Below are 12,918 nucleotides of genomic sequence, written 5' to 3'. Positions count from 1 at the left end.
CTCCCCCCGCCCCCAACTCTCACCCCTCCCACCCCCAGGGGTCACCATCTGCGCCTGGCTTCCCACTTCATGGGAGGAGGGGAGGGCTGGGTCCCCGCTGGAGAGGGTGGCCTGTATTATGTATTATGTTGGGCTGGTCCTTGGGGGACTTGCCAGGGACCCAGCCTCTCAGCCTGGGGATGAGTATGGCTCTCTTGCCCTGGGCAGCTTGGGGCTGGTCATCTGAGCTGAGTGAAGTGGACAAGCTGAGATGGACCCCACCCCCTCCACTGCCCAGGCGTCCATCCTGTGGGAAGTGATCATTGATTGGCCATGAATTGGAATCCTCTTTCCCAGGGCCAGCCCACCTTCAAGATCTGAGGTTGCACACTCTTTAAAAGTGCAGCCCTGTGAGGTGTCCCCTTCAGGGATGGGGACAAGAGTAAAAGCTTCAGATGAGCGGGTTGTATGAAGGAAGCCAGCCCCAGACCTTACGGTGGCCCCTGAGAGTGGGGGTGGGGTGTTAGTGTCTCCCCCCTTCTCTTCTCCCCTTTTGGGGCTGGGAGTTGGGGTGGGGGAGTGGAAGGGGCTGGGAGAGTTGCATTGAGAGTTTCCCTGTCAATGTAACGGCTCTTGTCAATGTAAGTTTTTGTAAATAAACCCTTCTCTGAGTGGCCAGGCCTGCTACAAGTGACTGGCAGGCAGGCAGAAGCCCTGGCCTAGTGCTGGGTGATGTTTCTGGCCTTCTGGTTGTGTTTGTTTCTGGCTGGGTCTTAGAGGAGGCTGCTGGGAGTGGGAGCTGCTGGGGATCTGGGGATCGGCCCCTCCTCCTCACCCACCCCACTGCTTTCTGTGCCTGCGTTTTCTTGAACTTCAACTTGAATGGCAAGGCTGGCTGGCGGGAACTCACTTCTAGGTATGTGAAGCTGGAGCCCAGCTGCAGCAGGAAAAGCCCTTTTCCCGAAAGTGTGTGTTATCACGGCTGAGTTTCACACTGAGTTTCAGGAATCCTGGGGCTCTGTACAAAGGAGGCACCTTGTGGGAAGATTCTCTCCCCTTTCCTAAAGAGGAGAGGGGAGGGCTGGAAGGACCGAGCCTTTGCACCCTGGGCCCTGGCTCCTTCTCCTGACTCTGAGAGCGAATTGAGACCACAGTAGGAGAAACGGGGTTCGGCATCCCCACTCCTGTGCCTTTTCCTAGAAGCAGAACAACCCCATGAATATTCAGTGCGTGTGGTGTTGACTTACTAAATGTTGTAGTCAAGTGATTGTTCCTCTGACACTGGGAAGGAGCAGGAGGCAGTGGGTGAGCTCTCTTTCCATGGAAGCTTAGCAAGTTCGGGCGATTGATTGCTCAGGTTCACCTTGAGCTGTCGGGGTCCAGGCCCTGGGATTCTTCCTTTCAGTGTCCCACACTGCATGCGGTCACCAGCATGCACTGAGCACACTGTATACAGCTTACTATCACCCACCTGCTCCTGGCCCAGTGTCGTGTCACAGGTGACACAACACCAGCAGAGCCCCGCCAATAGGTGGAGTTGATTCCCTCTGGGGCAGGGAGACCAGAAGTACCCTGGCCGAGCACACTCGGCCCAGCCTTTCTCCACTTTGTCCCTTGTCTGCCATACTGTGGAAGTCTTCAGGCCACGTCAGTCCCCAGAAGAAAGGAGGATGCTTGAGGCAGAGAGGGAGGGCTCAGAGTAGCAAGCCCCAGTGAAGGGGATGCTCAGGCTTGCGGGAGGCAGGAGAGCTGAGTGCTAGAAGAGGAAGATGGAAGAGCTGGGGGTGCGGGGCTTGGGGCCAGGCTGTGATTGTCTAGCATCTGGGTAACTGGAGTGCTGGACCCCAGCAAGGGGACTGTTTGGGGCAGCAGGGTCTTGATCACATAGGGAAACTGAGACAGTGGGCTGGAAAGGCTTCCACCTTCCCTTTACCCTTGTAATTTCACCTCATAACCCCAGGGATGAGGCTACCCCACAGCGCCCAGGCTCCGAGTCCAGAGCTGTCCTGGGAAAAGCAGATTAAATAAGAACGGCCAGGGACCTGAGGAGAGAAAGGAGAAGTCAAGAACATGATGTTTAAAGCCTTTTGTCATTTAGGTTATGTGTGTGTGTGTGTGTGTGTGTGTGTGTGTGTGTGTGTGCCAATACTGGGGCTTGAATTCAGGACCTGGGCACTGTCCATTAGCTTTTTAGTTAAGACTGGAGTCTTACCACTTGAACCACAACTCCACTTTCCGCTTTTAGGTAGTTAGTGGTAGATGAGAGTCTCGTGGACTTTCCTGCTTGGATTGGCTTTCAAATGCAGACTTCAGTTCTCAGATCTCTGAAGTAGCTAGGATTGCAGATGGGAGCTTTTGGTGTTTTGTTGTTGTCTTGCAGTACTGCATAGAACACAGGCCCTAGCATTTGCTAAGTAGACGCTCTACTGTTGGAGCCATAGCCTGCAGCTCTTTATCTTCTGGTTATTTACTTATTTATTTGCCAGTCCTGGGGCTTAGACTCAGAGCCTGAGCACTGTCCCTGGCTTCTTTTTGCTCAAGGCTAGCACTCTACCACCTGAGCCACAGCGCCACTTCCAGCCTTTTCTGCTTATGTGGTGTTGAGGAATTGAACCTAGGGCTTCGTGCATGCTAGGCAAGCACTCTACCACTAAGCTACATTCCCAGCCCCACTTCTGGTTATTTTTTAAATGGTGTCTTGCTCTTTTTGTCAGTGCCAATCTGGACTTCTGTCCTCCTATTAATGCTTCTTATGTAGCTGGGATGACAGATGCTTACACCAGCTTTTTATTGGTCGAGATGGGGAGGGGAGGTCCTCACAAACTTCTGTTGCCTGAGTTGGTCTCTAACTATGATCCTCCTGACTCAGCTCCCAGGTATGAGCCTGTGGCTCTCTGTCTGGCTCTCTGCCACTCACTACAACACTTTGGATCCACATTTCTTTTCATCACAAAGTACAGTGTTTCAAAGATAATCAGCCTATGAAACTGTCCTGGACACTAGATACTGAGGCAGATGGGGTGTGTATCCCTGTGCACCTTGGGTGACTTGCATAACTCTTCTGGGCCTTCGTGTTCTGGTCTGTAAAATGAGCTCACAGTGGATGGGCCACTGTTGTTGTCAGTCCCTAATGGAGAAGGAGAGGGGGTATCTGATTATTTGAGGGGCAGAGAGAGAGAGAGAGAGAGAGAGAAAACTACAAGGCTGCAGAGTGTCCCTTGATACCTTGATCTCACAGGACAACCAGAGGCTTTTCCAGTTACACATTGACCCTGTTTCTCTCCCTCCTTCTTTCCATGCCAGGTTTGCACTTCCTGACACTTCCCCCCACCACTGAACAATGTGTGCATGTGCTACCCCACTGCAACAGCCACCCCGCTACTGCCGTGCCTCCGCAGTTACCCCCCACTGTGACCCCAGCACAGTGACCCCCTCCTCAGTGACTCCCAGTGCAGTGACCCCTCCACAATGATCCCTCTGCAGTGACCTTCCACAGTGACCCCATGTAGTGACCCCCAGTGCAGTGACCCCCTCTGCAGTGACCCCCCCCACAGTGCAGTGACCCCCACACACAGTAACCGCCCCCACACAGTGAGCCCACGACAGTGACCCCTCCGAAGCGACGCTCTGCGGCAACCCCTTCGTGGCAACCCCACCTCCACAGTGACCGGCTCGGTGTGGAGCAGTGGCCGAGGCCGGCCTCGCCCTTAGGCCGCGGGGCCATGGCTGCCATGCCTCCTGCCACCCCTGACTCCCAGTGCCCTCCACGCTAGCCTGCGTGGCGCTGCCCTGTGTGGTGCTCGCCGGGGACCCCGGAGGACTGACGGCCGGCCCGGCTCCCTGCTACTCTTCCACGGCCACTGCCATGTCCCCCGAGGGGCTGGCCGCCTGGCTCTGGTCCCTGGACGGCCTGCGGGACTGCGTGGCCTCGGGCATCCAGGCGGTGAGGGACTGGGATGCCACGGCCGTGGCTGCCGTGGGCTGCCTGCTGGTCCTGTTCGTGTGGTACTGCTACCAGGTGGGCCGCGAGCAGCCGCGGCCCTACGTGTCGGTGAACTCGCTGCTGCCAGGTGCCGAGGCCGTGGGCCTGCAGAACGGGTGTGCGGCCTGCCAGGCCCCCGAGTGCGCCCGCTGCGCGCGCGGCGACGGCCTGGACCAGAAGCTCTACCACAACCTGCAGGAGTACGCCAAGCGCTACTCGTGGGCCGGCATGGGCCGCATCCACAAGGGCATCCGCGACCAGGGCCGCTACCGCGCCGGCCGGCCCTCCATCCAGAAGCCCGAGGTCTTCTTCCTGCCCGACCTGCCCACCGCGCCCTACTTCGCGCGCGACGCACAGAAGCACGACGTGGAACTGCTGGAGCGCAACTTCCAGACCATTCTGTGCGAGTTCGAGGCCCTGTACAAGGCCTTCTCCAACTGCAGCCTGCCGCAGGGCTGGAAGGTGAACAGCACGGCTGGCGGCGAGTGGCTCACCTTTTACTTGGTCAACCAGGGTGTGTGCATCCCCAGGAACTGCAGGCGGTGCCCACGGACGTCGCGCTTGCTCGGCAGCCTGCGTACCTGCATTGGGAACAATGTGTTTGGGAACGCGTGCATCTCCGTGCTGAACCCCGGGACGGTGATCGCCGAGCACTACGGGCCCACCAACATCCGGGTCCGGTGCCACCTAGGTATGTCGCTCCCGGGGTGGGGGCAGGGGCCCCTCTCAGGCTGGGACATGGAGCCTCACAAAGGCCCAAGTGCCTCCGGGTGCTTTGGGCAACATTTGATGTGCGTGAACTTGCTCCTATAATCCTCGCTCCTCAGAAGGCTGAGGTCTGAGGATGGTGATCCAAAGCCACCCTAGGCAAGAGAGTCCATGAGATTCTTTGTTTTGTTTTGTTTTGTTTTATGCCAGTCCTGGGGCTTGGACCCAGGGCCTGAGTACTGTCCCTGGCTTCTTTTTGCTCAAGGCTAGCACTCTACCTCTTGAGCCACAGCGCCACTTCCGGACTTTTCTATACACATGGTGCTGAGGAATCAAACCCAGGGCTCCATGCCTTCAAGGCAAGTACTCTACCACTAAGCCACATTCCCAGACTCCGTGAGACTCTTATCTGTAATTAACTACCAAGAAAAAAAAGCCAGACGAGGAGCTGTGATTCAAGTGGTGGAGTGCCAGCCTTGATCAAAAAAGCAAAGGGAAGGTGGGGGCTGGAGGCTCATGCATGTAACTAGCTACTCAGGAGGCTGAGATCTGAGACTTGTGGTTCATAACCAGCCCAGGCAAGAACATCTGTGAGACTCTTACCTCCAATGAACCACCCCAAAAATGGAATTAGGGACTGGGAATATGGCCTAGTGGTAAAAGTGCTTGCCTCGTATACATGAAGCCCTGGGTTCAATTTCTCAGCACCACATATATAGAAAATGGCCAGAAGTGGCGCTGTGGCTCAAATGGTAGAGCGCTAGCCTTGAGCAAAAAGAAGCCAGGGACAGTGCTCAGGCCCTGAGTTCAAGCCCCAGGACTGGCAAAAAAAAAAAAAATGAAAGTGACACTATGGCTCAAAGTGGTAGAGCACTGGCCTTGAGCAAAAGAGCTCAGGAATAGTGCCCAGGCTCTGAGTTCAAGCCCCGTGACCAACAAAAAATAAGTAAGTAAATAAACAAGTAAAGCTAAGGGAAGCTGGGTGCCGGTGGCTCACACCTGGAATCCTAGCCACTCAGGAGGCTGGGATCTGAGGATCGCACTCCAAAGCCAGCCCAGGCAGGAAAGTCCATTAACTACCAGAGAACTGGAAGTGGCACTGTGGCTTAAAGTGGTAAAGTGCTAACCTTGAGCAAAATAGCTAAGGGACAGTGCCCAAGCCCTGAGTTCAAGCCTCCTCAATACAGGCACAAAAGAAAGGAAAGAAAAAGAAAGGAAGGAAGGAAGGGAGGAAGGGAGGGAGGGAGGGAGGGAGGGAGGGAGGGAGGGGGGCACGTAAGCAGTTGTGACTCAGACATTGGGCCTCAGAGGAGGCTGTGGTCTGTGTGAACCTAAGTCTCTCCCCCCCCCCCCACCACCACACTGCCTTTACTCAGCCCAGGGCCTCACGCATGCTCAGCCTTTGCTTGTCCACTTAGCCACCTCCCAGCCCCAAACCTGATTTTCGATGAAGCTCAGAGGCCATGTGCAGTAGCTTACATCTGTAATCCCAGCTACATGGGAGGCAGAGATTGGGAGGATCATTGTTTGAGACCAGCCTAGGCAAAACAAACAAACAAACAAAAAAACCCCAGAAAGTTAGTGAGACTCCATCTCAGCAAATAAACCAGGTTTGGGCGCACATGCACACTGCTTGTGATCCCAGCTAGGGAAAGCACAAGGAGGGTTGCAGTCCAAGGCTGGCTCTTGGGAAAAATACAGGACTCTGTCTGAAAAACATCTAAAACAAAAGAAAATGAACAAAACATGCTGGGTGCCTTCCTAGCTAGCACCAGGTCCCCACAAGGGGCTGGGAATGTGCCTTAGCAGTAGAGTGCTTGCCTAGCATGCATGAAGCCCTGGGTTTGATTCCCTCAGCACATGAGTAGAAAAAGCCAGAAGTGGCGCTGTGGTTCAAGAGGTTGAATGCTAGCCTTGAGCAAAAGTAAGCTCAGGGACAGTGCTCTGGCCCTGAATTCAAGCCCCAGGACTGGCAAAAAAAAAAAAAAAAATGCCACAAAGCCCTCACAGGGTTGGCAGTTGAGAATATTCTCCATCATATGTTACTGTAGACACTAGCTGCGCAAGGTGGTGAGCGTTTGCTGGCTTGTACTGCACCTGAGAAACCCAAGTCCCGGTAGCTAAACCTGGCTGCCAGCTGCAGCACTGGCCCAGGTGGCTAAGGACAGGAGCATCAGGGTTTGAGGCCTGCCAAGCTCCAACTCCACCTAGGGAGGCTGGGTGCTGGGGTGTACAGCTATAACCCCAGCCACTATGGAAACTCAAAGTGGGTAGACTGTGGCTGGGCAGGAGCCTGGGCTGGAAATGAGAGCTTATCTCAGAAAAACAACCAGCAGGGCTGGGGATATAGCCTAGTGGCAAGAGTGCCTGCCTCGGATACACGAGGCCCTAGGTTCGATTCCCCAGCACCACATATACAGAAAACGGCCAGAAGCGGCGCTGTGGCTCAAGTGGCAGAGTGCTAGCCTTGAGCAGGAAGAAGCCAGGGACAGTGCTCAGGCCCTGAGTCCAAGGCCCAGGACTGGCCAAAAAAAAAAAAGAAAAACAACCAGCAGTCTAAAAACAGGACTAGAAGCATGGCTCAAGGGGTAGTGCTCCAGCCTAGTAAGCATGAGGCCCTGAAGACAAGAGTCCAAAACTGCCAAAAGAAAAGGGACGACTCTTCTGAGAAAGTCAGGCAGATTGGATGGCACACGGCATGTGGAAAGGGCACAGGGCTGGACGGAGGCCAGAGGCGGTGAGGGCTGGGCCCCCCACAGCTTGGTGACGAGTCCCAGTGACCACCGCTGCCTGGCTGCAGGGGCAAGAGGGGAGGCAAGGCCTGCGGAGCTCCAGCCTGGGTTCTGCTGCCAGGGGAGCCCTTCCCCTCTCTGCGGGCTCAATGGCTTGGGAGCGGGCAGGGCAGGGCAGGGCAGGGCAGGGCAGCCCATGTCCTGCATCCTAGCAGCAGAGCAGAGGGACAGCAGAGCAGATCCCTGACAGAGATGGACAGCTGACGTGGTGAGGCCCAGCCGCTGGCCCAGGGCAGCACGGGCAGTGGTGGGGTCAGCCGCCCTGGGGGATGTGGGACGAGAGGGAAGGTCAAGGACAGGCCTCTGCACCTGGGATGGTGGCAAGGGAAACCCCTGGACTCCTCACATGGAGCCTCCCATGCAAATGGAGATGCAGCCTAGCTCACAAGTCCTTGTGGGGGAGCCTGGGTCAGTGAGCCATGGGGGAGGAGAGACCCCGGGGACAGAGCATCCCCCGCCAGCGCAGTGGGGAGCAGTAGGGCGGGGCCCTCCTGGGGCTGCAGTCTTGGGGCCATGGCAGGGGGAACGGTTTCCTTTGCAAGTGCTTTGGTTATGGGACCCCTGGCCTCATGCACACTGAGCTACAGTGATCCTCAGAAGCTTCTGGATGGCAGACAGGGAGGGTTGGGGCTGCACATGTAGTGTGATTCTTGGGGTGGTCTCATGGGGCCTGCACTGTGCATGTGTGTGCATGCACACGTGTTTGTACATGTATGCTAAGCACACCTATGGGGTCCTCATCTCTGCCTGCCATTTCCCTTCTTGGCCCAGGTAGTTATGCAAACAGTAGGCACTTAGAATGCCCAGCACTGTTAGGAACCTTCTGGAAGGGGCCCAGCTGGGGTGTGGCCTGTGGCCCTAGCCTGGGGCTATGTTTTCTCAGCAGCAGTGTGTATACATATACTGGGGTTTGAACTCATGGCCGGTGTGCTCCAGGTTGCTGTTGTACCACTTGAGCTCTGCCCCCAGTCCCTTTTGCCTTGGTTGATTTTGAGGCCTGGTCTTGCTCTGTGCCTGGACTGTGATCAACCTGTCACTGGGGATGACGGTGTACAGCACCCAGCCACTGGTTGAGATGAGGCCCCTGAACATTCATGCCCAGGCTGGCCTCGAACCACCATCCCCCATCCTCATCTCTTACAGGCATGAGCCCCGCGCCCGGCTGGCATTCCCTTGTCTACACTGGCAAGCCCCCAGGAAGGAACCGGAACTGCCCGGTTCCCGCGCTTGTCTGTGCCGGGGGGCAGCCTGTGGGCACGCTGAGCCTTCGGGTCCGTGTGCATCTGGCTGCCGCACTGCCGCTGGCCAAGGCGAAGGAGACACCCCAAGGTGCCCCCCTGCCCTGCCCCTGCCAGGCAGTTCCATCAGTTGTTGCCACCTAGCCACACCCTTCACCTGAGCCCAGCCCCCACTCTCTGGGAGCCCCAGGACTGACCGCTGCCCAGCAAGGTGCCCTGCCACGGGCCCCCAGAAACCCCCTCAGTCCCAAAGCTTGCTGACTGAAGGTCTGCGAGTGCGTGCAGCAGGTCCCAGCTAAGTAAGTGTGATGTGGCCCTGTGTGCCCCTGTGGTGGCTCGTGGGGGCCAGCGGGGGGCACAGACAACTGGGACCGTCCAGGGCCATTTGTAGGGCCTGTCTCTACTCCCAGGATCCCCAAAGTGCTGTGTTTGGGGAGCAAAGGGGTCTGCTCCCTAGGCAGTCTGTGGTCATAGGCAGGTGTGGCAGGCGTGGGGGCCATGGTGAGTCCAGAGCTGTGGGCAGGGCAGGCAGGAGGGAAGGAAGCAGGGCCATGCAGGGCACTGCATGGTGTAGAGGAAGGAGAGCTGTCCTGCCCCGTGGGGTGGGCCCTGATCCCCACGGCCCTCCCCCCTACGCAGCCTGCCCAGGCTTACACAGGAGCAGCTGCCCGGCCAGCACCAATGGCCCCAGCATGCTCCACCCCAGAGGTGGAGGACAGACACACAGACTTAGGTCATGCCTGGAAAGCCCGGGCTGAGACCTGTAGAGACTGCTGCATGCAGGGTTCTGTGGGGGCCGCCCCCCAGTTCCTGGTAGAGCCCGAGTCCAGCCTGCACATTTGCTGTCTGTCTGCAAAGCGCGTGTTGTTGGTCTGTGATTGTTCTGGCAGTCCTGAGCTTTGAACTCAGGACCCATCATGCTTTTGCCCAAGCTGATCTCAGATCTCAATCTTCCTGCCTCTTGCTCAAACTAGCTGGGATTACACTTGTGTGCCACCATGCTCGCCCCTTGCAAAGTGTTCATTTACCATAAAAGCCTTGTAGCATCCTTGGCAGGTAGATGTGGGAATGTCCCCCTTCGCAGCTGGGTAGGGCCCAGAGAGGCTGAATGAATTCCCCAAAGGCACACAGCACATAGGCTTAGAGGCTCTGCCCCTCTTCCTCCTCCACGCAGCTGTCCCTGGAGCCGTTGGTGGCTCAGAGAGCAGTCCAGTGTGGCTGTTGGACAGGGCTGTACTGTTCCTGTGAGGGTCTTCAGGTCAGAAGGGGACACCGGCTTGTGCAGGATCACTTGTCACTGAGGAGCACCCAGCCACCCCCTTCCAGAGCTTCCTCGTGCCTAGGGTGGAGGTGGGACCATGGAGGTGCACACAGAGCAGTAGGCTGTGGGGGGGGGGGGGGTGCCACCCAGCCTTGAGCCTTGGCTTTTTGCACAGGTGCCAGGCTGTTCTGCAGGTACCGGAAGGAGGCCAGGGAGGCCGGGACCAGCAAACCATCCTCAGCTTTGGTGGATGGCGGAGCTCCATGCCAGCGTCTTCAGTGACAGCTGATCCGGGCTACAGGAAGCCCCACCTAGGTCCCCCAAGTCCAAGGCCCTGCAGAAGGGGAAGCCCAGGGCCACATGCTGGGCTGTGACCAGAGCAGCAGGAGCCCAGGGGCCTCTACAGCCTCCTCGCAGGCCTCTGGGACGCAGCCACAGAGCCGAGTGCATCCCTCACACTCAGCCACTGCTGCTGGTGTGCGCCTGGGCTCTGGCCTCCACTCCCAAACACCCTGCCTTCTAGCTCCATCACCTTCCAGCCCCTGAACCAGGGGGCACAGGCTCTGAGCCCCACACGAGGGCCCCAGCAGGGAGCAGAGGCCAGGGCTTTGAGGTTGTCAGCACCCACAGCTTCCCTGTGTCCTCCAGCCCCTGCCCTCTACCCTCTGACCTCCCTCACTCTCCCTCTTTCCTGCCCAAGGTCTGAAGACGCCGAGCGGCTGTGAGCTGGTGGTGGGGGGCGAGCCACAGTGCTGGGCGGAAGGCCGCTGCCTCCTCTTCGACGACTCCTTCCTGCACACCGCCTTCCACCAAGGTGGGCGGCGCCTGGCCCCTTCCTTTTTTTGGCTTTTATTTATTCCTTTTTTTTTTTTTTTTGGCCAGTCCTGGGCCTTGAACTCAGGGCCTGAGCACTGTCCCTGGCTTCTTTTTGCTCAAGGTTAGCACTCTGCCACTTGAGCCACAGCGCCACTTCTGGCCATTTTCTATATATGTGGTTCTGGGGAATTGAACCCAGGGCTTCATGTATAGGAGGCAAGCACTCTTGCCACTAGGCCATATTCCCAGCACTTTGCACTTCCTATTATTTTATTTTATTTTTTTAAGAAAAGTTTTAGGATTCCCCAACCCTAAGTAGAAAGTACCAAGGATGTCCCTTCCTATCACATGTGCGTGCCTGCGTACACATGCACACACCACGTCCCTATGACCCAGGAGCCAGCCTTAACTCCGCAGCTGCCTGTCATCGTCACTTGGTGTCCTGAGCTGAGCCAACCCTAAAGACATGACAGCTCAGGCGCAGTGGGGGGCCCCTGTCCCCCCATTACCCTCTGATCCCGGCCTGGGGCTGGCATGGGCCGCCTGGAACCCAGCGCATCTGGGGCTGACCCCCACACCCCTCTGCCTCTCCACAGGCTCGGCAGAGGACGGTCCACGTGTGGTTTTCATGGTGGACCTGTGGCACCCTAACGTGGCAGCTGCTGAGCGGCAGGCCCTGGATTTCATCTTTGCGCCAGGACGATGAGGACACTGTCCTTGCCAAAGCCAGCAAGATGGGCTGGCTGAGCCCAGCCAGGAGTGCAGGACGGCCGCACCGCACTGTGCCAGGCGCCACGCGGGTGCAGAACCCACCCACGCCTCCAGAGCCCTTCTGGGGTGTCCTGTGGCTGCGGGCCACGCCCCATGGCCACCGTCACACCACGTCTCCGCTTATACCTCCTCAGATTTGTTTCTCCCTCCAGCCATCTGCTCCGAGATCCCTTCCTGGCCAACCAGTGCACTCCCTGGCGTGAGCGGCGTGGACCCCGTCCATCCACGCGCCCCAGCCACTAGGTTTCCTCCATGTCACCACATGGTTGTTTCTCTGAATGTGATCCTGTGCAACTTGTGGTCATCTGTGAAGCAAAACCAAAACACGCCAAGCCAACAGCCAGGGGACTTGTCATGGCGCTGGCATGTGGGGCTGTCTTCATCTGCAGCCCTGGTACCCTGGCTTCTCCTGTGGGGTGAGGGTGGGGAGCCGTCACCACTGCACCCATACCTCTGAGCTTGCCAGGGACCCCCGCGCTGGCAGTGCCCCTCAACTACACAGCTGAGACCCGCACAGGGGGCCCCAGCTGAGCCCACCTGGCCCCGCGCCCACTGCGCTAGCTCCGGTGCGCGTTGGTGAGTGCCGGCACAGCTGGGCTGGCGGGCAGGAGCTGCGGTGGGCCAAGCCCATGTGCAGCCACGCTCCAGGAAGCCTCCAGCCAAGAGCCTCGGATCTGCCCGTCTGTTCTGCTTTAGAGTTCTGTTGCTGATGACTTTCCATGTTCAAATGTGAGGTTCAGATGACAATCACCCCGTATCTGTCACCATACAAAGGTGTGTGCTTAGTGGCAAGCTGTGTTTGCACACGCAGGTGCAGGTGCCAGGAGACTGGCCGTCCCTGAGGACCTGGGCTCCCTGTGCAGCTTGCCCGGCCTCTAGTGAAGATCACACAGTTCTCTTCCCAAAGGGAAGGTTGCAGATGCCCACCGGGGACACCCATCTTGAGACAGCCCCCTGAAGTGGGTGTCACTGGGCCCACCCCACTCTGATGCTGTTTTGGGGCCAGGTCCTGAGTGTGGGGTCCTGTGCAGAGCTCAGGAACAGGACAAGCAGCCCGCCCCACTGCAGACCCAATGTCCACTCGGCGATGCACGCCTGCTGTTGTGAGCTGGGCCTCCATGGCCAGCAGGCAGGAAGAGGCAGCTGCGTCCACCACCACCGTCTTGCACTCAGTGCTGTGTCAGAGCCCCGACGTGCATGGTCCACGCACACTGCCCTACGTTTACAACCGGCAACCCATGGGGGCCCTGCCCACCCTCGGGGAACATGCCCAGGGCATAAGAATAAAAAGATCTAAAACCAGACTGACTGCTCAAATGGTGTTGGAGGAAAGGGGCATGGGCCGGAGCCATGAGGGTGGGAGTGTCACTG

At 57.8% G+C, this 12,918-nt stretch overlaps 1 protein-coding gene across 1 annotated transcript; it reads left to right on the top strand.

The window, feature by feature from the left end:
- The first annotated feature begins 3,844 nt into the window (after positions 1 to 3,844).
- Asphd2 (aspartate beta-hydroxylase domain containing 2) lies at positions 3,845 to 11,583 on the top strand. The gene is made up of 3 exons (XM_048342749.1): positions 3,845 to 4,652; positions 10,661 to 10,774; positions 11,373 to 11,583. The coding sequence occupies exons 1-3, from the start codon at positions 3,845 to 3,847 to the stop codon at positions 11,480 to 11,482; spliced, it is 1,032 nt and encodes a 343-aa protein (XP_048198706.1). The 3' UTR covers positions 11,483 to 11,583.
- The last annotated feature ends 1,335 nt before the right edge of the window (positions 11,584 to 12,918 follow it).

This window comes from Perognathus longimembris, chromosome 3 (genome assembly GCF_023159225.1).
Source record: "Perognathus longimembris pacificus isolate PPM17 chromosome 3, ASM2315922v1, whole genome shotgun sequence".
In the NCBI taxonomy this organism is placed as follows: domain Eukaryota; kingdom Metazoa; phylum Chordata; class Mammalia; order Rodentia; family Heteromyidae; genus Perognathus; species Perognathus longimembris.
This window is presented reverse-complemented; position numbering and strand designations above follow the sequence as displayed.